Genomic DNA, 27,842 nt, shown 5'->3' with positions numbered 1-27,842 from the left:
TTACCGAACCGCTCCGCGCAAAACGTAGAACACAAAACACTTTCTGTTGTCCCGACACCATTTTTACTAGAACTCAAGTGGGTGTATACTGCTGCTACCTAGCGGGAACCATGTAACAGTCGAGAATTTGTTCTTTCCAACAGTACGTTGTTCACGCACATATCTCAAATAATCTCAAATAACATAATAGTTATGATTTTTTAAATGGGATGATTCTTTTTGATACACGCTGGATTTATCGGACGTCCGATTAGAGTATTCCTAACACGGCTAGCAATTCGTTTGCTTATCCGAAAATGGCACAGAAAATGGCGTAACTGTTTAGGTGTGGTGAAAGGCTGTAGCTGCACGCTCCGGAGCTTTCATTACTGTGGTTACGCCCCTGGTATTGAGCGCACAATGAATGACTGTCTGTTTCCGTACATAGCATAATTTCTCTTATCTTATTTTCGAGAGCCCCGTGTAAGACACAAGATTGTGGCAGCAATGCGTTTGTATGGTCTTCCTGAAATATAGCTCCTCTACACTTATGCAATAGGATTTGGCAAGATATTCGTCTTCTTTGAGGATTGTCCTTGAAGTTCCCATCCTTTGCAGATCGTAAATCTAGCTGTTCAGCTTTGAGCAGTCTACAGTGCAACAGTCGTATAGTTGTACCTCTTGTTACAACAGCCTCCCTTTAAGTTTTGGTTATTACTCTTTCGTATTATTATACAGTGGTATCTAGTAGATGAGGATGCAAGAGGAATTGTCGCTTCCCCAGCCAGTGGATGTGGCGTTAGATGTCGTGCCTTGCCCTCGGTCGTCTTCTCGGTCTTTTGGTTTATGTCAAAGTGTAGTTTTGGTGGCCTTTATTCCTGCGGAGAATCAATGCCCCGAGGAACATGTTGTGATGTGAATTCCCTTGTTGGTTTACCATGTTATTACGGCCATGAGAAATTCATTCTGGGATGGCTGGGATCTTTTTGACTTGCTCTTTCCTAGTGGCGTCCTTGGTGCAATTATGATGCCCTGCTGCAGTCGATCTGATGTTCCCTGTGTCCAAGTAGACAACCTATAGCTTAGAGAGGTAAAACATGCCGTCTGCTGATAAACAGCTAACACGAAGTGCCCAGAAAGAGTATAACAGTATTTAAACTTTGCTGATTTTTAGTGTCTTACTGGTGTTCTCTCGCTAATTAACTATACTGCGGTGGCTAAATTGCATTCACAACAGTCAAATACACAACATCGATACCTGTCAAATGTTGTAAAGCATAATAGTTTCTGCTATCTAAAATTGTGTAGGTGTACGACGTTTAATATTTAAAACGTCTCATTTCTAGGGAAACCAAGTAAATGTATAACGGTCTCGTTAAGAGCGCCTGCGAGTTTCCCCATAAAGGAAATATGTCTTTAAACCGTATGTTCGTTCTTGTTATGTATTCATGGCTTTATTTTCACATTTACTGTCAATTTTTCTCGATACCCAAAGATTATATGCAAAGAAGCCTCCTTTAGCTCATGACGTATCAAGACAGCGAGTGATACTTCAGTCTCTACCTTGTGTGGTCCCTTTCTCGATTTTACGAGAACATACCCTAAAATGTTTACTGGCGCTTTTGGGCAACGTTACGCAATTAACATGCTATAAAATGAAGCTGCAACTTTTGAGGGTATATAATGATACAACTGAATTTCAGGAATTTATCACTGGAACGATAGAAACTTTGATATTGTAAATCACAGACACCGATTTAAAACTCTGCTGAAGTAGGGCTACAGGTGAGAGATTAAACATGACAGTAAATAGCCGAACAATTTCATAGGTTATGATCAGTTTATTTCACAATACAGATTTGTGCTTGATATTACTTTGACTCCAATAACTTTCGTATGCTGCATCATCAACTGCTAATTTAAGATGCGTCTACGGCTTCCTCGCGACGCAGAGGATACAAGGGAAGTTGTAAGAAAACTTCGTTTTCCCAGTATCTTCGTCACGACGTATGGTAATTGACTTTTGCTTTAGGTTGGCTTCCCATACTGCGTTCATGAAGTCTTCCTTCTCGTGCGCGGGTATGCGATTCAAGAATGGGTTGACAGAGGTCAAGATACCTGAAATAAAGAAAAAAAGTCTGCTATTTACTACATATAGACAGCAAGAAAATTTTAGGGAAGACGATGCTAGATCATGTGTAGGCAAAGTAGCGTATTTTAATCCATGTAAGAGCACAATAAAAGTATCATAATCACACATAGATATCTGTTTCCAACAGTTGAGTCTCTGTATGTAACGCGGGAACTGTGTCAGACACATATACTATTAGGACGAAAAGTGCTGTTACTTGGTGGTGTACTCTGAGATAAGAATTCTGCTCTGAAACATATTGCAGTATCTGACGAACCTTTCATCGCAACTTACTTGCGCTTGTGCAGGAAAATTTAAAATGCATGACAGTATCTGTCGGTGAGCAGAGTGAAGGGAGGTAGTACAGAGGGAAGCATTGTGACAGCATGATTTACACCAGCCACAAATAACTAATGCTGCCCGACCTATGCACATCACAAAAGAGTTAGAATGATCTCCACATATGTAACAATGAACGTCTCTGCGTTCGCATGTGACTAAGGATTGCAAGGAAAAGAAGTGAGCGAGCAAAAAAAAAAAAAAAAAAAAAAAGTAATGCGTAGAACTTTCATCGCACGTCAAGGTGAGTAGAGAACTTTTGATATAATACAATGCCACACACACACCTCACACTCACACATACGCAACCACGCGTAACACAAAATATATGGATTTGCACTTTTACTTTGATGTGAAACTAACGAAAGTGACGATTCCCGCCCTCGCTGGCTCAGATGGATAGAGCGTCTGCCATGTAAGCAGGAGACCCCCCGTTCGAGTGCCGGTCAGGGCACACATTTTCAGCTGTCCCTATTGAGGTATATCAACAACACCTGTTGGGAGCTGAGGGTTTCGATTAATTATCATTTCTTTACAGAGAAGCTGCATGGTCATCATTGGTATCTGTTCTTTCTGACCAGTTAATATCTTCATATAGTTATAGGCTATCCGGCCATTGACCTCCTTCTGTGCGAATGCGCACACTTTGCCCGAACACTCACGGGAATCGTCACCTTAGTTGGCGTGAGTAATGAGTGAATGGGCAAATATCCTTTAGGAACATTACGAATGTAGGTTGTGGACAGTTGGGAATGTGGGTCTCACGGGAAGCTATCCTCTGTGCCCTCGGTGGCTCAGATGGATAGAGCGTCAGCCATGTAAGCAGGAGATCCCGCGTTCGAGTCCCGGTCAGGGCACACATTTTCAGCTGTCCCCATTGAGCCATATCAACAACACCTGTTGGCAGCTGAGGGTTTCGATTAATCATCATTTCTTTGAATAAGGTCTTTACCGTTCGTCTCATTGCGTATGTCTTTCAACTATCTTCTGTACTATACTGTATCAGTTCTTTCTACATATGGTCCTAACGACACATCGTGCAAATGATACCTTCGTCCTTCAGTGTTGCAACCATTGTATGAGGGAATTGTATGGACTACCAAAACGGATGACAATACCATCCTCTGCTCAGGACTGCCAGCACCTCGTCCTCAGCACGATAAGGTTCAAAAATGGCTCTGAGCACTATGGGACTTAACTTCTAAGGTCATCAGTCCCCTAGAACTTAGAACTACTTAAACCTAACTAACCTAAGGACATCACACACATCTATGCCCGAGGCAGGATTCGAACCTGTGACCGTAGCGGCCACGCGGTTCCACACTGTAGCGCCTAGAACCGCACGGCCACCCCGGCCGGCACAGCACAATAAGGCATTTGTGTTAAAGCAGGAAAGAGTGAAAGTATTAACTGTGTAAATACACGTAATAAAACTGAAGTTCGTTATGCCTCATTTACGACTGCATGCTGAAAAGTAATGCCTACGAATTTTTTGCATGAAAATTCTTTAAGTTTTTTAAATAAAACAAATGTTATCAGCATTCATCACCTTTATTTTTCATGGCTAAATATTTTTTCTCAACATTGTCACTCTGGCGACGAACAAATTTTTCCCAACGAGAGACCAGTTTGTTGAGACCGTTACTATGGAATGTTTGACTCTGTCGACAGAGGCACAAGCTGACCTCTGGTCGCACTGCTTCATCACTATCAAAGTGAAGCCATCGAAGGTGTTCTGTAGTTTCTGGGAACAGATGACAACCGGATGGGGCCAAGTCGAGACTGTATGTAGAATGATATGACGGTGAAACCAAGGCGTCGGATTGTTGCAGATGTCACAGAGCTCGTGCATAGACTGGCAGAGGTTGCGTGTGAGTGGACGGATCGTGGAATTCGAAACTCCATTTCAGCACGCTGTTTGTTAGCGCCGACATAGTTAGGTAATAGACCGTCACGTTAGACGCTACAATTCGGAGCCCTCTTGCGGAAGAGGCCTGCAAATCGGTAGACATGAAGAATAAAGATGTAGAATGTCATAATGTTTGATTTACATAAAAAGCTTTAAGAGTTTCCACGTAAAACATTCTGAGGAATTTCTTTACAACACCCTCTGCATCTGGAGTCATTATATCTTTAATGGTAATGATGGTCCATTACAAAATTAAATAAGGTGCTGGTACTAAATTAAGTTTTTAAAGTTTCTCAACAGTTCGCATTATTGCAGTTTGCAACGAATAACATCGTTATTTTATTTTTCGATCTTTTACGGTATTTAATATCGTGTTGCCTTTTCTTTTCTTTTCAAATGTGATATAGTATTTTTGTTACTAGAATTTATAAAGGTTGTTGTTCTTTCCTTTGATGCGTTGTTGGAAACAGTATTGTAACGGCGGTGCTGTGCATACTAGACAAACATTAGTAATGAAATAGTGTTAAATTAAGTTAATCTTGCATGATTCATGAAATTAGTATTGGAAGCATGTCTACGGTAACAACTGTACTATACGAGTACTAATAGCAAACATGTAAACCTTCGTGCCTGCTTGTTTGTCTTTCAACAAATCAATCTCCAAAACCACTACACCAATTTCTACGAGATTTTCACTGGTAATGTCAACGTAGCTTGAGACCATGTACAAGCTTTATTGCAACAAAATCGAATCATGGAGAAAAATGTATCCATACATATAAAAATGTATGTTCCACATCTTCTCCGAAACCAGTGAACCGATTTCAAAGTAGACATTTCACTTACTGTCAGGAAAGAATTGCTGCGGGGGTAAGAACCCCTGCAAATCAAAGTGGTGAAAAAGAAGTGTAGGACACGACATGCGAATGCCCAGATTTTATTCATCCAGTAATTGAGAACTAGAGCACTTAGTGACTTACAACAAACTTTAAACATAATTTCAAGCCTTTAAGAAACTCCCACAAAATAATGAAAGGAAACAAGTTTATCGCTTACTACTATTTCGCTGTTCATTTTCGCATCCTTTTTACTAACTGTATTCGCATCACATTTTGCAGAGAATATTGGCATAAATCCCAGAATATACGTGAAAAATTTTATGACTGTACGACACATACGTCAGGATATATGGAGTCATAAACACTGAGATGCGTTAAAAACTGCCGCATCGTGCATGACATTTAACTTTATTATTACTAACCCACAGAACAGATTTCGATGAAATTTCATAAAAAGATTGAACCCTCTGGGAAAATATGGATTACTTGAGAACGAGTATTGTGCAAGATACTTACTGATTTCAAGAATGTGACGTTAATTAGGGAAAACCGTATACTCTTTGATAAAGCCATTTACTCATTGATTTTTGAACTTTATCATATTTATGGAAATGCTTATGTTGGTTGATATTTGCTATCTGATATGATTAAAATGCATATACAGTGCTTTTGCAATCATCAGTGTGTTCCGTCAGTACTTGCACACTAACGTACACTTTGCATAACGTACAGCTATTATGCACGCATCCAGTATTCGAGGACGAGAGCACTTGTCAGTGACTTGCAACTAGTTTTGCATATAATTTAAAACTTTCTGTGGTGTCACCGCCAGACACCACACTTGCTAGGTGGTAGCCTTTAAATCGGCCGTGGTCCGCTAGTATACGTCGGACCCGCGTGTCGTCACTATCAGTGATTGCAGACCGAGCGCCGCCACACGGCAGGTCTCTCAGCGACGCTCATCATTAATGGATTAAAGTTAAGTATTCCACCAGCTACGTCCGTTTTTCTAAAGTCTAATTTCCTTGTCCTGTTCCAGACCTCACGCCAGCCTGCGTGAGCTAAAACGCGTGCCTTTCGGCTTCCTATAGTAATACGGTGTTGGCTCTCCTGCCAACCCACAACACTGGCGACGAGGCAACACCGCGTTCGTAACTATACTGCCCTGATTTACATGTGTAATGGCTTCGCCACCATCTCCAATGTACTGTCCGAATTTTATCGCTTACAGAATCAGCAGACGCAGGCCTTACTGGATGCCCTTGGGCAGCTCGTCCAGGGTCAACGTGCAATGCAAAACGATGCGGCGGCCGCCGCTCCACCGCTAACGCAGCCACAACACGCAGTTGCACCTCCTTTTCGTCCTTTTGATGCTACACTGGAAAGCTGGACGGAGTGGTCACGTCAATTTGGATTCCATCTCGCCGCCTACAGAATTCGAGGTAACGAGCGGCAGCCTTTTTTATTGTCCTCCGTCGGGGTGCACATGTACCGTGTGATAGTCAAATTATTTCCCCGACGCGACGCAGCAACTCTGTCCTACGAAGAAATTTTGTCTGCATTAGATGCATATTTCAAAGAATCAGTCAATGTAGTTGCCAAACGGTATACCTTCTTTCGCACAAAACGTACGGCAGGTCAGACTAATCGTGAGTGGGTTGCAACCTTGCAAGGCCTTACTAGGGATTGTGCTTTAGAGTGTCAATGTGGACTCCCTTATTCAGATACTATGGTACGTGATGCAATTGCACAAAGAATTTATTCACAGATCGAGAAAGAAGCATTGGCTCTCGTATTTGGTGTTACAAAGTTTCATGATTTCTTGTATGGTCGTCACTTTACCATCATCACAGACCACGAACCTTTGACATCGCTTTTTCATCCGACCAAGCCTGTACCTCCACGTATAGCGCAGAAATTCATTCGCTGGTCTATTTTCCTCTCGCAGTACCGCTACGATATCTTGTATCGGTCCACTGCTAAGCACGGAAACGCCGATGCGTTGTCCCGTTTGCCTGTTGCTGAGGATAGAGCATTCGATTCCTCCGAACTTGCTTGCATGTTCATTGATTCGGAAACCGACGACGTGGTCGAATCGTTTCCGATTGATTTTCGTCGTGTAGCTACAGCCACAGCTGCCGACCCTGTCCTTGCTACCGTTCTGCGTTTTGTTACTACTCAATGGCCCCTGTCAAAGTCACGGATCGGGGACCCGTTGGTTCGCCGATTTTTTGTTCACAAGGAGAGACGTTTTGTACGACGTGGTGTTTTTCTGTTGCGTTCTCATAATGATCAGTCCAGGGTCGTGGTCCCACGTTCGTTACAGTCCTCTGTCTTACAGCTTCTCCACCAAGGACATTGGGGTATAGTGAGAACGAAACAACTTGCTCGTCAGCACTGTACTTCGGTCGGAATCGATGCCGCGATTACGAATATGTGCTCTTCTTGCATGGTGTGTGCCGAACAACAATCAGCACGACCGCGGAAATTCTTTGCATGGCCAAAAGCCGCTACCCCTTGGCAACGCTTACACATCGATTTTGCTGGTCCATTCTGGAATGCTCGATGGTTGGTTGTGGTAGATTCATTCAGTAATTTTGCTTTTGTTGTCCGGATGTCTTCCACGACGTCATCTGCCACCATCCAAGCGTTATCCGCTATCTTTTGCATTGAAGGTCTTCCACAGACTATTGTTTCCGACAATGGCCCACAATTCATGTCCGCAGAATTTCAGTCATTCTGCAAGGCCAATGGTATTCAACAACTGACGTCCGCGCCGTTTTCGCCACAGTCAGACGGTGCCGCTGAACGATTGGTCAGGACTTTCAAGTCACAGATGTTGAAGTTGAAAGAGTCGCATTCTCGGGAGGGCGCGTTATTGCTCTTTTTGTCCTCGTATCGCTCTCAGCCCCGAGATGGTCGCTCGCCGGCTGAGTTGCTTCACGGTCGCCCTCATCGAAACTTGATGTCTTTGCTACATCCGCCGCATCAGGTTCCTGTGCAGCGGCAGACACCTGCTTTTGCCCCAGGCGACGTTGTCTACTACCGCCACTATCGAGGTTCACGGTGTTGGCTCGAAGGGCGCATTCTTCACTGCCTCGGCCGCGCTATGTATCTGGTTTTGGGGGCCTCTGGTGAGGTGCGTCGGCATCTCAATCAGCTGCGCCTCTGTCGTCGCACGGGATCTGCCGCTCCCCGTCTGCTTTCAGCGACGGTGCCGTCCGGTCAGCGCCCTGGGGACCCATCTACTGGCTCGCCTCTGCCCCAGGTGTTACAGACGCTGCCTTCCATTTTGCCCCATGGCGACCCGCCGCCGCCGCTGCCGCCGCGCCGCCGCCGCCGCCGCCGCCGCCGCCGCCGCCTGTTCTCCCGCCGGCGACGCCCGCAGTGGACGCGTCGCTGCAACCGCCGGGCGCCTCCCTGGGTCACGCGCCGCCGATCGCTTCCCGTGACCAGTTGTCCTCCGCCATGGAACTCTTGCCCGCTCCGGACCATATGTCGTCTTCGCCCGTCGTGTGCCCCGGCCCGATGGAGGTCGACCCTTCGGCCCCTCCTGTCTCTCTGCGGGCGCATACACCGCATGTTGGCGTGCACCCTGGAGCAGGTTTTCAGGCGTTTCCTAGCTCCCCTCGGTCCGAATGGCAGGGTGCGGGTGGCACAGCCTCGCCTGTTGTTAGGCTCCCCACTTCGTCGCATACGTCAACATGGGGTCCTTCCCACGGCGGGCGGAAGCCTTATGCCACAACCGTGCGCCGATTTGCGAGGGAGGGATGTGGTGTCACCACCAGACACCACACTTGCTAGGTGGTAGCCTTTAAATCGGCCGCGGTCCGCTAGTATACGTCGGACCCGCGTGTCGCCACTATCAGTGATTGCAGACCGAGCGCCGCCACACGGCAGGTCTAGAGAGACTTCCTAGCACTCGCCCCAGTTGTACAACCGACTTTACTAGCGATGTTTCACTGACAAAATACGCTCTCATTTGCCGAGACGATAGTTAGCATAGCCTTCAGCTACGTCATTTGCTACGACCTAGCAAGGCGCCATTACCAGTTACTATTGATGCTGAGTCATGTACAGTCAAGAGCGACGCTCATCATTAATGGATTAAAGTTAAGTATTCCACCAGCTACGTCCGTTTTTCTAAAGTCTAATTTCCATGTCCTGTTCCAAACCTCACGCCAGCCTGCGTGAGCTAAAACGCCTGCCTTTCGGCTTCCTCTAGTACCCGGTGTTGGCTCTCCTGCCAACCCACAACACTTTCAAGAAACTTTTTCTCGCTTACAACCTCCGCAAAATGAAGAAAGGGAAAAAAACCTCATTTACTGCATTTTCGCCATTCATGCAGCAACACAGTCGCGTGAGGCGTGACGTCATAACGTTTAAATTTATTACGTCTTATGTACTAACTCTATTCGCAACGTATTTAGCAGACAGTACCCACATATACATGGAGTGTAGCCATGTATGGAAGTGAAACATGGACGATAACCAGTTTGGACAAGAAGAGAATAGAAGCTTTCGAAATGTGGTGCTACAGAAGAATGCTGAAGATAAGGTGGGTAGATCACGTAACTAATGAGGAGGTATTGAATAGGATTGGGGAGAAGAGAAGTTTGTGGCACAACTTGACTAGAAGAAGGGATCGGTTGGTAGGACATGTTTTGAGGCATCAAGGGATCACAAATTTAGCATTGGAGGGCAGCGTGGAGGGTAAAAATCGTAGAGGGAGACCAAGAGATCAATACACTAAGCAGATTCAGAAGGATGTAGGTTGCAGTAGGTACTGGGAGATGAAGAAGCTTGCACAGGATAGAGTAGCATGGAGAGCTGCATCAAACCAGTCTCAGGACTGAAGACCACAACAACAACAACAACAACAACCCACATATGTCGCTGAATGTACCTACATACCTACAAATGTCATTGTACGACACAGAGGAGGAGATGGATAGGGAGAAGGGGGCGAAGAGGATATGGACATACACTAAAAAATTTTAACAAATAAAAGTGTACACCAACAACGAATTATCCGAATGGGACAGAAACTGATAGATGTAATTTACATGTACAGATGAACAAATACAATTTCAGAAAAACTGGATGATTTATTCAGGAGAAAGAGCTTCAGAAATTGAGCAAAGAAAAACGCATTGGTCTACCTCTGATCCTTATGGGAGCTGTTATTTGGCTTGGCATTGATTGATAGATGTGTTGCATATTCTCTTGAGGTATGTCGTCCAACTGGCGCATTAGAACGTAAAAATCCCGAAATGGTTGCAGGGCTCTGCCTGTTATGCTCAAAACTTTAATTGGGGACAGATGCGGTGACCTTGCTAGCCAAGCAAGGCTGTGGCAAGCACCAAGACAAGCAGTAGAAACTCTCATTGTGTGCAGGCGGGTATTAAGGCTAAAATGTACGCCCAAGGTGGGTTGACACAAAGGGGTCAAAACAGGACGCAGAATGTCGTCGACATATCAACCAAAGGAGTCCTTATGAAAAGAAATGGCACCCCACACCATCACTCCTGGTTATCAGGCTACATGGCGGGCAACAATCAGGTTGGTATCCCCTCTGGCTTCATTGGAGTAGAATTGTCTTCAGTGATGAGTCACGCTGCTAAATGATCCCCGATGACCAGTGAAGTCGTGTCTGGAGACGACCCAGATCTTTCACTGTGTGATTTTCACACCCTTGTCGACCTGAGGAAAGTCATACGTGAATGTCGTTTTCAGTCGTTAGGATGTATTGATCGTCTCGTCCTCCAGTGGTATAAATGTCTTAACGCATGTGGTGATTGCTTTTGAATGGAACCATTTTATGGTCCCACTCAGGCGGACGTTCGATTTTCGTTTGACTGCGTCCCATAGAAAGAGGAGATGGACAGAGAGAGGGTGCCGAGGAGAGGAAAAAAGACAGGAGGGAGTAGCACAATGGGAGAAGATGGACAGAGTGTGCCAGTTGGAGGAGGTGGACAGAGAGAAGAGATAGGAGTGGGACAAAGAGGGGAGGGAGTAGCAAGTGGAGACGGACGGGATCAGATGGAGAGAGAGTGACAGGTGGAAGAGGTGGACGGAGAGAAGAAGAAGGAAATGGACAGACAGAGGGGGAAAGGAGGACTGGACTACCAGAATTTAAATGATTGTATACCCAGGCATGTTGGATACTCAGTGAAGTAATGTTTCAAGTCAGCCTGTTTAAGCTTCACAATAATAATTTCTGTTATCTAACTAGCAAATTTTTGCACACAGTTCGAAGGTAACCAGTGGTTTCATTTCTCTAAAGTACTCAGAATTATGATAGTGAAGAAATACTGAACCGCGCGGAGTGGCCACACAGTTGGAGACGCCATGTCACTAATCGTGCGGCCGCTCCCGCCGGAGGTTCGAGTCCTCCCTCGGGCATGGGTCTGACTGTTGTCCTTAGAGTTAAGTAGTTAAAGTAATGTGTAAGTCTAGGAACCGATGACCTCAGCAGTTTGGTCCCTCAGGAATTCACACACATTTAAAGAAGAAATACTGATATTTCAAAGTGATTTGAGTGTTGATTATCCTATTTCTGGTCACTGTCCTATCTTTAGAAGTGAACTTAAGTTGTGAACGTCGGTTTCCTCATCTACTGTCGATCGTCTATACACGACGTAATTTAAAATCAAGCAGAATAAGAGTATACAAGTATCCTATTTTAAATCGCTATTTACTATCCTTGTGTGCTGTGATAGCATTAAAAGCGGCGGCTTCTCCATTATGTTTATGCAAACATAATCACGATCATTTACAAACAAAACAGAAAATTTGCGAAACAGATTCGCCTATTGCGACTATACACTGAGGTGACAAAAGTCATGGCATGTCTCCTAATATCGTATCGGACCTCCTTTTGGCCGGTGCAGTGCAGCAGCTCGACGTGGTATGGACTCAACAATTCGTGGAAGCCCGCTACAGAGAATCTGAACCGTCCGTAACAGTGACATTGTTGCCGTTGCTGGATTGTGTGCTCGAACTGACCTCTCGATTATGTCCCATAAATGTTCGCTGGAATTCATGTCAGGCGATCTGAATGGTCAAATCATTTGCGCGAATTGTCGAAAATGTTCTTCAAACGAATAGCGAACAGTTGTGCCCCGATGACACGGCGCATTGTAATCCAAGAAAATCCTATCATTGATTGGGAACACAAAGCCGATGAATGGCTGCAAATAATCTCCAAGTAGCCGAACATAACTATAACCCATTAATTCAGTTTGACCACACTCCATTACTAAGCCACAACAAGTTTGCACAGTCCCTTGTTGACAACTTGGGTCCATGGCTTCGACGGATCTACGCCACACTCGAATCTTACCATCAGCTCTCACCAAATGAAATGTGGACTTGTGTGACAGTGCCACGATTTTCCAATCGTAGGGTCCAACCTATATAGTCATGAACCCAGAAGATGCGCTACAAAGGCACTCGCGTCGGTCGTCTGTTGCCATGACCTATTAACGACAAATTTCGCCGCATTGTCCTAACGGATACGTTCGTCGTACGTCCGACATTGATTCCTGGGTTTATTTCACACGGAATGAGTGCTGTCGACAAGGAATCTCAGATCGATTCCATATTCCTAGATTTCCAGAAGGCTTTTGATACCTTTCCTCACAAGCGACTATTAATCAAATTGCGTGCATATGGAGTATCGTCTCAGTTGCGTGACTGGATTCGTGATTTCCTCTCAGAAAGGTCACAATTCGTAGCGATAGACGTTAAATCATCGAGTAGAACAGAAGTATGTTCCGCAAGGTAGTGTCATAGACCTCCTGCTGTTCCTGTTTTATATAAATGACCTAGGTGATAATCTGAGCAGCACCCTTAGATTGTTTCCAGATGACGCTGTAATTTACCGTCTAGTAAAATCATCAGACGATCAATTCCAATCACAAAATGATCTAGAGAGAATTTCTGTATGGTGCGAAAAGTGGCAATTGGCAATAAAGAAAAGTGCGAGGTCATCCACATGGGTACTGAAAGAAATCCGATACATTTTGGGTATACGATAAATCGCACAAATCTAAGGACTGTCAATTCGACTAAAGACCTAGGAATTACAATTATGACCAACTTAAATTGGAAAGACCACATAGATAATACTGTGGGGAAGGCGAAACAAAGACTGTGCTTTGTTGGCAGAACACTTAGAAGATGCGACAAACCCACTAAAGAGACAGCCTACATTACACTTGTCCGTCCTCTCCTGGAATATTGCTACGCTGTATGGGATCCTTACCGGGTAGGATGACGGAGGACATCGAAAAAGTGCAAAGAAGGGCAGTTCATTTCGTGTTATCGCGCAATAAGGGAGAGAGTGTCACTGATAAGATACGCGAGTTGGGGTGGCAGTCACTGAAACAAAGGCGGTTGTCCTTGCGGCGAATTCTATTTACGAAATTTCAGTCACCTACTTTCTCCTCTGAATGCGTAAATATTTTGTTGGCCCCACTTAATTAGGGAGAAATGTTCATCATAAAAAAATAAGAGAAATCAGAGCTCGAACGGAAAGATTTGGGTGTTCCTTTTTCCCACGCGCCATTCTAGAGTGGAATGTTAGAGAAGTAGTATAAAAATGGTTCGATGAGCCCTCTGCCACGCACTTAAGTGTGAATTGCAGAGTAACCATGTAGATGTAGTAGATGGAACTCCTTGTCTGTTACCACTGCCAACTCTACGAAAATGCCGCTGCTCTCGGACGTTAAGCGAAGGATGTCTTCGGCCACTGCGTTGTCCGTCGTGAGAGGTAATGCCTGAAGTTTAGTATCCTCGACACACTCTTGACACTGTGGATCTCGGAATATTGAATTCCCTAATGATTTCGGACATTCAGTGTTCCATGCGTTAGCTCCAACTAACATTCCGCATTCAGAATCTTAATTTTCCTCGTGCGGCCATAATCACGTCGGAAACCTTTTCATATGAATCACCCGACTACAAATGAAAAATCCGCCAATGCAGTGCCCTTTTATATTTTGCGTACACGATACTATCGCCATCTGCATATGTGCACATCGCTACCACAAGACTGTCACCTCAGTGTATATTGACATCAGCTGTTTGCGACATGAAAATTTGTGGTGGAGTGGGACTCGAGCCCGGAATTGCGGCTTATCGGAAGCAATCACCTTAACCACATCGGCTATCCCAGCACGCCGGCCGCGGTGGCCGAACAGTTCTAGGCGCTTCAGTCTGGAACCGCGCTACTGCTACGGTCCCAGGTTCGAATCCTGCCTCGGGCATTGATGTGTGTGATGTCCTTAGGTTAGTTAGGTTTAAGTAGTTCTACGTTCTAGGGGACTGATGACCTCAGATGTTAAGTTCCATAGTGCTCAGAGCCATTTGAACCATTTATCCCAGCACGCCTCCATGACCGATCAAACCTTCCACATGTCACGTAGTCACAGCCCTTATGCTCCCACAATTCGTGATTCCAACACAGGGAGGCAGATATTATATCGTCATTTTAGATTGATTACTGCGTATGTAGGTATGGATGCTGCAGATTGTTCGTTTTCTGTGCACTGGTTAATGGACATTGTCATAAGACAGGTTGTCTGTTCAAAGAGCTGGACAGTATCTTGTCTTTACAGGAAAATAATAATTTCTGAACAAATACTGAAATTAACGAAGGTGTACATCGAGTCATTAGTTGGTACATAGGCAGTCAAAATCCATGATGTATTCTGCATGTTGAAAAAATTTGAATTTATGGCACCTCAAATACTACATAGCACATTTAACACATTCTTACATTCACATATGGATTTCATGTTTGAATTAAACACTTTCGTACAGACATTAAACTCTTACCTTTACAGTCTTCTTTAGTGTCGTAATCAATGCTTCTGGGTTCTGAAATCCGGTAAACGACTTCGAAACCTGCATCCAGCAACAGCTGCAGGAAGTCTGCTGTTGGGTCCTTGGAATAGTGGTACGGCGACAGGAATAGCTCAACATCCTGCAACAGAAGTGGGGACAGTTTATGGTCGTCAACTGTGCGGCCTGTTGCTACCAGCAGACCTCCTTCCATAGCGTTTTATAAAAAAATGACTGAGCACTATGGGACTTAACATCTATGGTCATCAGTCCCCTAGAACTTAGAACTACTTAAACCCTACTAACCTAAGGACATCACACAACACCCAGTCATCACGAGGCAGAGAGCTTCTTATACCTGGGATTCATAGTCATGTAGAACTTTATAAAAGACATATTTACGCCAGTGACTGTAACACTTTCTCTATTTCACGATTGCAATTTCGGCCTTAGACCATTATCAAATGCAGATTTTTGTGGCTTTAAGCCATGTCAACTTAAAATGAGCTGACACATTTATACGTCGTCGTCATTACTGTTAAATACATTCGTGACGCTGTTGCATATTGCGGGCACACATATCCATAAGTTTTATGATCTTTTATTTTTCCATAGCGTGCAACAGTCACTGAAGAAAAAGTGATAACAGGTGGTAACGCCTATAAGCTACGTAGAAAGCCCGCTGTCTTTCTCCCTCTAAAGTGTTCCTTGTTTCAAGTTTATCACATCAGCCTGCCACCAAGTTTTCTGGCAGACGTAGATTCGTTTGAAACTGTAATGCTGACAACACAAGTCTTACGACTTGAGCGCTGGTGTGTTTTCATGTAGTCAATGAATCAGTGGACTGCAGAGTGTAGTAGTGGCAGGCGGAATTTTGAGGGACAGAATTACTTGGAATATTAGGTAATATAAAACGTGAAATTAGTGAAGACCACTGGTAAGCAGTATAATTGTGATTAGAAGAGGAATATTAATTGGAAATATATACGAGAAAGATGATAATAAGCTGTACTGTGGAAGTAATGGTCGAGTTTAAAGTGGCTCAAGTGGTAAGGCTAACAATCTCGCGTGAATCGTATGAAGCAGTAATTATCCTGTACAATGTTACATCTGATCTTTAGTGATTTTGATGGGGTCATTTTCCGAATCGTTCCAGCCAGATTGAAATCAGTATTTTAAAGCGGACTGCGCGTAGCAGCTGAAGCTGTTTTGGTTTGAAATACTTGTCGTATAAACAGTGACGGTATTTGTGTGCTTTGCTGCTTCTTAATTACTGAATACAAACCATGTGCATACTAGCATCTAATAAATCGGAATGAACAATTATGAAACTATATTAACATCGAAACGACAGAGTCTTGGTACTAGACATGCAGTCACAACTCTCAGGAGTCCCATGTTTCTCCTTATGTTTTTCTCCCAATCCCCCACCCTCCCTCCTCACCAACTAAATAATTTCCTAAATTTGTGACCGATAATGTCGTTTCAAATATGGGACTTGGCGTGAGTAGAAGACTACATTGTGTTGGATGAGCTTGTAAAGGTTGCTTCAGATGCCTTTTATCAGGAATCTGGAACATGTCAGCTGCTGTTTGGCTAAGGACAGAACTGAGTAGTTTTAACTGTTACAAAATTGAAAATTAATTTAATTATATTGACAATTTTCATGTTAGGTCCGTCTGTGCATAAGCGAATCAAACGAATTTGATCATGATATACATGTATCGCCTACTATTTTATTTTACATCTTAGACATTGTAAACTGAGTTTAGAATCAGCTCTGGCACATTCTGATTCTCTATAACGTAACAGTAGTCCAAATATCTGCTTACAGTGTTCATAGGTGCTGCTCTGTACGTGTTCTTGTTCTAGTTTTATAGCGATTCTTCCGCTTTCTGACATTCGAATTTTCATTGGTGCAGCACTGTGAATATGGACCTTCATTTACTTCGTTTTATGCTTTGAATGTTTTTGCCAAATACTGAGCATACATACTACAACAAACACAACAAATCGCATTAGGGACAATCACACATAGGAGCCAGTATTCAAACAATGAAGCAAAAGATAATAATCAGTAACTTCACAATAACTAAGACAGACAAAGTATACGTAACATTATTCATTAATAAAGAACAATCATCACAAACAAAGGAATACATAAATACCCACATCATACGACCATTGAAATCGGACTCAATAACACCACTCCAGGCAAATGTGAGAAAGACTTTTCAAAAATTCAACATGCACACTCAGACAGACAGAAATACTATGTAACTCAGAAGGACCCACAAGAACCAATACTCTACAGCCAAACAAAAGTAGCTACATACAACATACCCGTAAACTAGATATAAATTTCAGAAAAGCTCCAACGTACCACCTGACAAAATGTTTCCAATACGTTCTCACAAAACATTATAAAACAGAAACTAATAAGCCGTGAAAAAGCAGAGATAACCTAATAGAACATATGCACAACATGTATACACCACACACAGGATTACTGATCTCATTTGACATTGAAAACATGTACACTTCCTTCCTCATCATGAACACAATCGAAATGATAGAGTTAAGTGTCACATTATACGGCAGCCACATTTCTGTAGTGTCAGAAATAAGAAATAAGCTCACAATGATCACTTGACAAAACTACTTCAAGTATGAAGACGAATATTATTTGCAATGTGATTTGCTACCAATGGATCCCTAATATCAAGAATCTTAGCTAACATTTTATCACTCATTTCGTAAACAAAATATTTGAAAAAACAGTGACTGAAAAAAGATTTAAAATCACGTATTGGCCCAGATATGTGGATGGTGTAATTTACCTTGAAAATGAGCCGAAAGGAAAAACAGATGAAATCCACTCACAAGGAACGCCTTGACCGTGTGGTCGCAAGTTCAATCTTCAGTAATGCTCATTTGAAAGTATTGTATAAACGATTAAGACACAAAATATATTCGCTACCATGTGCGTCAGGAGGGTGATAGAAAATGAGTGTCCAGGAGCATTTTCTATGGGATGTATGTATTACACATCACAACATGAACATCGTCGACGTTCAAGAAATGTTCAAAACAAACCATTAACTTGCTCCATGAACCGAAAGAAACATGGCACTTCAGAGTGATCACAAAGGCTCGCACCATCAGGATCGAAGTCGAACTCCTTGGGAGTTCGAAACCGTGCGTTTCAGATGCAGACGTGATTTGTGGCTCCCTGTTCGGCAGCCCCATCAGTCAAATAAATCAGTAACAGCTTGCACTGTAAGCGCTTGAGCATTGTCCTGTAAAATGATGGCCAGGTCCTGCAGAAAGTGTCATCACATCTGTCTCTATGCTGTTCTTGTTTGGAACACAACCTACGACCAGCTTAGAGACATAAGTGATGACACTTTCTGTAGGATCTGGCCATCATTTTACAGGACAACGCTCAAGCGCTTACAGTGCAAGCTGTTACTTATTTGTTTGACTGATGGGGCTAGTAACTGCTATACCACATACTGCACTCCCCTCACTTAAGCCCTCGTATGTTCAACTCGATTTCTAAACTGAAGGAAACACTTCGCTTCAGAACTGCTACAAATTCGTCGGGAAATAGACCGCTCCGCTCGTACTGTCAACACAACTGGCACTGCTAAGAGTATCCTACGACTTCCACATCGCTGGCAGCGGGCTGTACACAAAGCTAGTGTCTAATTTGAAGGTCAGTAAGCCGGCCGATGTGGCCAAGCGGTTCTAGGCGCTTCAGTATGGAACTGCGCGACCGCTACGGTCACAGGTTCGAATCCTGCCTCAGGCATGGACGTGTGTGATGTACTTAGGTTGGTTAGGTTTAAGTAGTTCTAAGATCTAGGGGACTGATGACCTCAGCTGTTAAGTCCCATAGTGCTCAGAGCCATTTGAACCATTTTGAAAGTCAGTAATACTTTGAAACACGTATATGTTTTGTGCGAGCTGTAAATAAATAGTTGCCAATATTAAAGTTCCAGCCCTTGAATTTTAATATTTTTCACAGTATTTTTCCAATACCTAAATTATTTCAAATCTATCTTTCCGACAACGTACTGAAATGCTTTTGGAACAGATGTTGTCTGGACTATTTTCAATTTAATTTATAACGCTATGCTTTTCATGACGTACACCTCGAATAAGTATTTATAATTCTATCAGTTAAAGTGAAAATACAGCAAACCTGAAAAATGTGCACGCAGGCGACATTTCAATACGAATCCAAAACTCTAACGTAAATGCAGTAAGTAAAAATCACACTTTACTATCGTATGAAACGAAATGGTTTTACATCAGGAGCCAAACCAACATTTTCAGTAAGTACGATTGCAGATCATTCTTAAGTGAATAAAACGAAATGCGTGTGGTAAAAGAAATAGGAAATTTTTTGGAGTAGCAAAGACGGATTTGAAATACTTTAAATAAGTAAATAACAGCTACGACACAAAGGCCACAAAAATGAAAAACTGAGTAAATGATTATAAAGCTGCCACCTCAAACCATTCAAGGGATGAAAGACGACACAGGAAAAAAATGGGCATCTGACACTATCGTCTATGTGTCAGCAATGACATCTACTTCCAAACTGCTCTGTAACTCATTGGAATGTTCACACTCAATGCGAGGAGTGAGTACATTGAAGCTACTTGAGCCTTTTAACGTTAGGCAGAGATAACATAGGTAACCGTATTTCGTTGTTATCTGTGCCTAACATAAAACTATATGTCAAAATCTTGTCCTTGAAAATGGCTTAATGACGAATTCGCAATCGTAAAACAAAATTCTGACAGACGAAGGCAAGATAACAACTTTTAAAAAATCGGATGTGTTATTCGAAGATAATACCAACCTGTGTATCAATGCACATAATGAAGTTGATTTAAAGTAAAAGTTAGTGTTATAATACAAGAAGTTACAAGATAATTTAAGACAACCATTAAATTACAGGAACATCATTGGTCAACATAACACATAAGGACAACATAATCATGGATTTGTAATACTGAGCAGACATCTTTTGTAACGTTTTATGGATATGTTGTTAGAAGGTCATATAAGATGGTAAAATCGCGATGGGCTACCGAAAATGATTGAGAGATTATTGATGTAACAAAATATGTTTAATGGGTAGTGTAGTACTGAAACAATTGTTTCCTTGCTACTCAAACACGTTTTATATATTACAAACTCCTGAGATATAAAGCAGAAAGAGAGTCGTACAAAAATCATTTAAATTTCAAAAATTAGTGCTAATGATAATGATGGGTGTAACCAACAGGTAACAGCGCAGAATGTTTATGTATATTTTCTGGTAACACATAATTAATTTTCAGACTTTAACAGCGAGGATCTAATTTATGAAACTAGCAGGGAGATACTTCCGTAAATGACTGCGTAGAATAACCAGGTATCAGAAAAACAGCCTAAAATAATAGCTTCTATATCTACATCACACTCCGCAAGCCACCTAATGGTGTGTGGCGGAGGGTACTATCGGTACCACTATCTGATCCCTCCAACCCTGTTCCACTCGCGAATAGTGCGTGGGAAGAACCATTGTCGGTAAGCCTCTGTATTGGCTCTAATTTATCGAAATTTCTCCTAGTGGCCAATACGCGAGATACATGTGGGGAGAAGTAATATTTGTCTGACTCCTCCTGAAAAATGCTGTCCCGAAATTTTAATAGTAAATCTCTCCGTGATGGACAACCTCTCTCTTGTAACGTCTCCCGGTGGAGTTTGTTTAGCATCTCCGTTACGCTCTCTCGCCACCTGAACGAGCCCGTGACGAAACGCGCCGCTCTTCGTTGGATCTTCTCTGTCTCCTCTATCAGTCCTACATTATACGCATCCCAGATAGATGATCAGTACTCAAGAATCGGGCGAACAAGCGCCTTATAAGCCACTTCTTTCGTGGATGAGTTACATTTCCTTACGATTATTCCGATGAATCTGACTCTTGTGTCTGATTTTCCCACTATCTGTTTCAAACAGTCATTCCACTTAAGGTCGTTCTGGATGGTTACGCCTAGATATTTACAGCGGACGTTGTCTCCAGCTGTTTGCCATCAATAGCGTAGCTGTACAGTAATGGATTTGTTTTCCTATGTATGCGCAACATGTTGCATTTATTTACGTTCGGGGTCAACTGACAGAGCCTGCACCATTCATAAATTCTCTGCAGGTTGTTCTGCAAATTCTTACTATCTTCTGGCGTTCCGACTTTGGTATAAACAACTGCATCATCTGCGAATGGCCTTGAAGAGCATCCGACACTTTCTACTAGATCGTTTATATATTTTGTGAACAGCAACGGTCCTATCACACTTCCCTGTGGTACTCCGGATATTACCTTTACATCTGTCGATTTAGTTCCGTTTAGAGCGACGTGTTGAGTTCTGTCTGCAAGAAAGTCTTGAATCCAATCGCAGGGCTGCTCCGATACTCCGTAAGCTCTATTTTTTTCATTAAACGGCAATGCGGGACGGTGTCAAATGCCTTACTGAAATCAAGGAACACGGCATCAGCCTGTGGAACTCATGGAAGAAAAGAACGAGCTGAGTTTCGCAGGGTCTCTGTTTGCGGAATCCATGTTGATTTTTTTTTAGAGGAGCTGTTCATTTTCCAAGAACGTCATAATTGTTGAGAATAAAACATGTTCCATAATTCTGCAACAGATTGACGTCAACGATATAGGTCTATAATTGTGTGGATCTGTCTTATGGCCCTTTCTTAAAAGCGGGAATGACCTGCGCTTTTTTCCAGTCGTTAGGTACCTTTCGTTGCTCAAGCGATCTACGATAACTACTAGAAGCGGAGCAAGCTCTTTCGCATAATCTTTATAGAATCTTATAGGTAATCTGGTCCTGAAGCCTTTACGCTACTAAGCGATTGTACATCTACATCTACATGATTATTCTGCAATTCACATTTAAGTGCTTGGCAGAGGGTTCATCGAACCACAATCATACTATCTCTCTACCATTCCACTCCCGAACAGCGCGCGGGAAAAACGAACACCTAAACCTTTCTGTTCGAGCTCTGATTTCTCTTGTTTTATTTTGATGATCATTCCTACCTATGTAGGTTGGGCTCAACAAAGTATATTCAATTCCGCGATCGGGTATCTCAATATCTGCCATTTCGACGTTCGCACGACGGTTGAAAGCAGGGATCGTGTTACGATCTTTCGCGGTGAAACAACTTCGGAAGACCGAATTCAGTATTTCTGCCTTCTCTCTGTTATCTTCCGTTTCGGTGCCGGTGTGGTCGCTGAGAGAATGAATAGATGATTTTGACCCACTTACTGATTTTACATATGACCAAAATCTCTTAGGGTATTTACTCAGGTCGGTAGACAACGCCTTACTTTCAAAATCATTGAACGCTTCTCTCATTGCTCTCCTTACGCTCATTTTCACTTCGTTTAGCTTTTGTTCGTCAGCTAGGTTTTTACTTCTCTTGAATCTGAGATGAAGTACTCTTTGTTTACGTAGCGCTTTTCTAACACGGCTACGAAACCATAGTGGATCTTTCCCATCCCTTAAAACCTTACTCGGAACATACTCGTCTAGTGCATATTGAACGATGCTTTTGAATTTTTTCGATTTGTTATCCACATCTTCGTCCTCATCACCGAATATTTGATGCTGACTCCTGATATATTCTGAAATTTGTATCCTGTCACCCTTGCTAAGCAAATATATCTTTCTACCTCCCTTAACATTCCCTGTAGGTCCCGTCGTCATAGATGCTGTCACAGCCTTATGATCACTGATACCTTCCTCTACATTAACTGATTCGACAAGTTCAGGTCTGTTTGTTGCCAGGAGGTCTACGACGTTACCCTCACGAGTTGGTTCTCCAACTATCTGCTCAAGGTAATTTTCGGACAAGACATCCAGAACAATGCCACACGAATCCCTGTCTCTGGCACCAGTTTTAGTGGCATAACACTCCCAATCTATACCTGGCAAGTTGAAGTCACCCCCTATTACAACGGCATGATCAGGGAAATTACTAATGATATTCTGCAAGCTCTGTCTGAAACGCTCTACAACTACAGATCTTAGCCGGCCGAAGTGGCCGTGCGGTTAAAGGCGCTGCAGTCTGGAACCGCAAGACCGCTATGGTCGCAGGTTCGAATCCTGCCTCGGGCATGGATGCTTGTGATGTCCTTAGGTTAGTTAGGTTTAACTAGTTCTAAGTTCTAGGGGACTTCTGACCTCAGCAGTTGAGTCCCATAGTGCTCAGAGCCATTTGATCCATTTGAACTACAGATCTTGACCCAAGTGATCTACACTCCTGGAAATTGAAATAAGAACACCGTGAATTCATTGTCCCAGGAAGGGGAAACTTTATTGACACATTCCTGGGGTCAGATACATCACATGATCACACTGTCAGAACCACAGGCACATAGACACAGGCAACAGAGCATGCACAATATCGGCACTAGTACAGTGTATATCCACCTTTCGCAGCAATGCAGGCTGCTATTCTCCCATGGAGACGATTGTAGAGATGCTGGATGTAGTCCTGTGGAACGGCTTGCCATGCCATTTCCACCTGGCGCCTCAGTTGGACCAGCGTTCGTGCTGGACGTGCAGACCGCGTGAGACGACGCTTCATCCAGTCCCAAACATGCTCAATGGGGGACAGATCCGGAGATCTTGCTGGCCAGGGTAGTTGACTTACACCTTCTAGAGCACATTGGGTGGCACGGGATACATGCGGACGTGCATTGTCCTGTTGGAACAGCAAGTTCCCTTGCCGGTCTAGGAATGGTAGAACGATGGGTTTGATGACGGTTTGGATGCACCGTGCACTATTCAGTGTCCCCTCGACGATCACCAGTGGTGTACGGCCAGTGTAGGAGATCGCTCCCCACACCATGATGCCGGGTGTTGGCCCTGTGTGCCTCGGTCGTATGCAGTCCTGATTGTGGCGCTCACCTGCACGGCGCCAAACACGCATACGACCATCATTGGCACCAAGGCAGAAGCGACTCTCATCGCTGAAGACGACACGTCTCCATTCGTCCCTCCATTGACGCCTGTCGCGACACCACTGGAGGCGGGCTGCACGATGTTGGGGCGTGAGCGGAAGACGGCCTAACGGTGTGCGGGACCGTAGCCCAGCTTCATGGAGACGGCTGCGAATGGTCCTCGCCGATACCCCAGGAGCAACAGTGTCCCTAATTTGCTGGGAAGTGGCGGTGCGGTCCCCTACGACACTGCGTAGGATCCTACGGTCTTGGCGTGGATCCGTGCGTCGCTGCGGTCCGGTCCCAGGTCGACGGGCACGTGCACCTTCCGCCGACCACTGGTGACATCATCGATGTACTGTGGAGACCTCACGCCCCACGTGTTGAGCAATTCGGCGGTACGTCCACCCGGCCTCCCGCATGCCCACTATATGCCCTCGCTCAAAGTCCGTCAACTGCACATACGGTTCACGTCCACGCTGTCGCGGCATGCTACCAGTGTTAAGGACTGCAATGGAGCTCCGTATGCCACGGCAAACTGGCTGACACTGACGGCGGCGGTGCACAAATGCTGCGCAGCTAGCGCCATTCGACGGCCAACACCGCGGTTCCTCGTGTGTCCGCTGTGCCGTGCGTGTGATCATTGCTTGTACAGCCCTCTCGCAGTGTCCGGAGCAAGTATGGTGGGTCTGACACGCCGGTGTCAATGTGTTCTTTTTTCCATTTCCAGGAGTGTATAAAAGCATCCGATCACCATTTTTGACCGTTCTTTGCTACTCAGTTTCAGCCAGATTAATTCACATTTGGAATCAGTGATAACCTCGCTAGATTTTATCGAATTTTTTACTGCAATAAACACGCCGCCACCATTGGCGACTAACCTATCCTTACGATAAACATTCCAGTTTGAACTTGGGATTTCGTTGTCACTGACCTCTGGCTTCAACCACCTTTCTGTTCCCAATACTATCTGTGCATTATAACCTTCAATAAGCGATACTAATCCTGGGACATTTCCTTGGATGCTCCTGCAGTTTACTAGAATCATATTAATCTTTTCTATCTCTGATCTGCGAGGACCAGCATTCTCTGAGGTCGCTGTGGCTGATTTAACTGGCAAATCGTGTTTGTTCCCAGAGGAGGGGTCATCTAACCTAAAAGGGCCCGATGTGCACGCCACACGTACTGCGCTACCCTGGTAGCAGCTTCCTGAGTGTAGTGCACGCCTGACTTATTAAGGGGAACCCTTCAATGCAGCACCTGATGGCGAAGGTCGAGAAATTAGCATCCGATACCGTCGCAGAGCCGTCTGAGCCACTGGTTTAGACCTTCCACTCTGCTCCAAACCAGAGGACCGCGATCAACCCTGGTTACGATGCTACAAATAGGCAGATTAGCTTGCACTTCTACGTTCAATGAAAAAAAAATACAAGAAAATTACTTTCATTAAGAATTTATAGAAATAGTTGCTTCTAATAAATTCTATTGCATTAATGTACATTTGCTTACTAATTAATTTGTAGGGTGATATAATTAAACTTCCAAACCACTGTAGAAATAACACCCTGGCGTTGTAAGCATCATAATTTAATAGTGGTCGCTACAAATGACAATCATACAACAATGCCTAAGGTGTACGTTTGACATTAAACAAACTGTGTGCTTGGGTGTACAGGTGCGATACTGTTAGTTACGTAAGCCCATCCACCATGGCAAGGTCATTTCACATCGGATGGGAAAATCGGTTTTTAGGCCACGAGGGGTACCCGCGAGGTCTAGGGAGCCTTGCCACGGTCCGCGCGGCTCCCCCCCCCCCACCCCCACCCCATCGGAGGTTCGAGTCCTCCCTCGGGCATGGGTGTGTGTGTTATCCTTAGCGTAAGTTAGGTTTCAGTTAGATTAAGTAGAGGATAAGCTTAGGGACCGATGACCTACGCAGTTTTGCCGGCCGGAGTCGCCGTGCGGTTCTAGGCGCTACAGTCTGGAACCAAGTGACCGCTACGGTCGCAGGTTCGAATCCTGCCTCGGGCATGGATGTGTGTGATGTCCTTAGGTTAGTTAGGTTAAAGTAGTTCTAAGTTCTAGGGGACTGATGACCACAGCAGTTAAGTCCCATAGTGCTCAGAGCCATTTGAACCATTTGAACCTACGCAGTTTGGTTCCATAAGACCTTACTACAAATTTCCAAAAAAAAAAAAATTTAATTGTCCTGAGGCCAAAAACCGCATAAAAAGAATCACTCACATGGTTTTTAATTGTCCTGAGGCCAAAAATACCATAAAAAGCATCAGTCAAAATCATATAGGGTTATTAATTTCCGTGTGACTGGCGCAAAACATGTTCAGTATGCTGTCCACCGTTTTGTGCATCAAGTTGAAGCCGAGAAATAGCATGTTCCACAACTGGTCGAGGTGTTTCCGTGGTCACGTTCAGGAAGTGTTGCGGAATGCGTGCCTTCAATACAGCTAAGTTTACAATCGTAACACTGAACACAGAACCTTTCTGATAGTCCCAAAACCGGAAGTCACATTGATTAAGATCAGGAGGTCGGGACGGTCAGGCTGATAGGAAATGGCGGCTGATAATTCTAGCATTCCCGAAATGGCGCTTCAGCAGCTGCTTAACTGGATTTTCAATGTGTGGAGGTGCGCTATCTTGCATAAAAATGATCCCATCCATACATCCACGTTGTTGGACAGCTAAAACGACGTGGTTGCGCAAAACACACTCATAGCGCTTACCAGTGATGGTACAGGTAACAGTAGCGGAAGCAACTGTCTCTTCGGAAAAATATGGCCCTATGATAAGTGATGCCGTAAACCCGCACCACAAAGTGATCCTTTCAGGATGAAGTGGTACTGCAACCAGAACCACTTCATCCTGAAAAGGTCACTCTGCGTGTGGATTTTCCGTTTCCCATATTCGACAATTCTGTGTATTGACATATCCTGGCAGATGGAAGTGGACCGTCCACAAAATCTTCCACGGCCAATCATTGTCCACTTCCATGAGGGCAAAAATTTCTAAAGCAGAGGTCTGTCTTACTGACAGGTCAAAAGGAAGCAACTCGTACACAGGGATAATTTTGACTGGATAGCAAAGAAGGATGTTTCGTAGAATTTTACCCACAGTGCTCACGGGTATGTCCAGCGTTCGGGCAATTCTCCGTGCAATACAAGTTTGCATACCACCACTCGTCTCCTTCTGCATTGCTGTGGCCGCTGCTTCCGCTGACGTCGAATCAGTTCGTTTCCTCCCTCTACCAGGTTCCACACCAATAGAACCCGTCTTTTCGAATTTCTGAATCATTTTCTCCTGACCCACTGCAGTCATCGAACCAACCCCTTTTTTTCAAACTCTCCAATGTCCGGAACTTATGCAGAGCGACGTGTGAACAGTCATCATTCTTGTAGTACAGCTTTACAAGCAAGGCGCGATGTTACATTGACACAGTCATGGCGAACGTCACAGACGCGAAAGGAGAAACAGCCGTGCACTCGGCCACACTATTTCTTTCTTCTGCCATACGTTTTCCCCCTTCACCGATAATATTCCTTTGTAATTTGACATCAATCTGACCAGTGATGTTATTTCTACAGTGTACTGAAAGTTTAACTTTAATTATAATAACCCTATATGTAATAGTCAGCTGCGTTTTGCTATGTTGACTAAGCGTCTTTTATAAGAGTGTTTCTATTAATGTTGTTCTGTTTTTATTTCTGCTGTATCATCACCAGTACAGTTTTCTCAAATGAATCTGTTGAAGAACACGAAAATAATGTATAA

At 43.9% G+C, this 27,842-nt stretch overlaps 1 protein-coding gene across 1 annotated transcript in view; it reads right to left on the bottom strand.

Annotated features, from left to right (window-relative positions):
• Positions 1–1,800: 1,800 nt before the first annotated feature.
• LOC124777671 (juvenile hormone acid O-methyltransferase-like) overlaps positions 1,801–27,842 on the bottom strand; it is a 68,581-nt gene continuing 42,539 nt past the window's right edge. The window contains exons 5-6 of the mRNA XM_047253152.1: positions 15,041–15,188; positions 1,801–2,097 (exon numbers count right to left, since the gene is read on the bottom strand). Coding sequence (XP_047109108.1) covers positions 1,910–2,097; positions 15,041–15,188 — 336 coding nt within the window. The 3' untranslated portion in view covers positions 1,801–1,909. The remainder of the gene's footprint in view (positions 2,098–15,040; positions 15,189–27,842) is intronic.

This window comes from Schistocerca piceifrons, chromosome 2 (genome assembly GCF_021461385.2).
Source record: "Schistocerca piceifrons isolate TAMUIC-IGC-003096 chromosome 2, iqSchPice1.1, whole genome shotgun sequence".
Classification (NCBI taxonomy): domain Eukaryota; kingdom Metazoa; phylum Arthropoda; class Insecta; order Orthoptera; family Acrididae; genus Schistocerca; species Schistocerca piceifrons.
The sequence above is the reverse complement of the archived record's forward strand: the minus strand, read 5'-3'. Positions and strand labels throughout refer to the sequence as shown.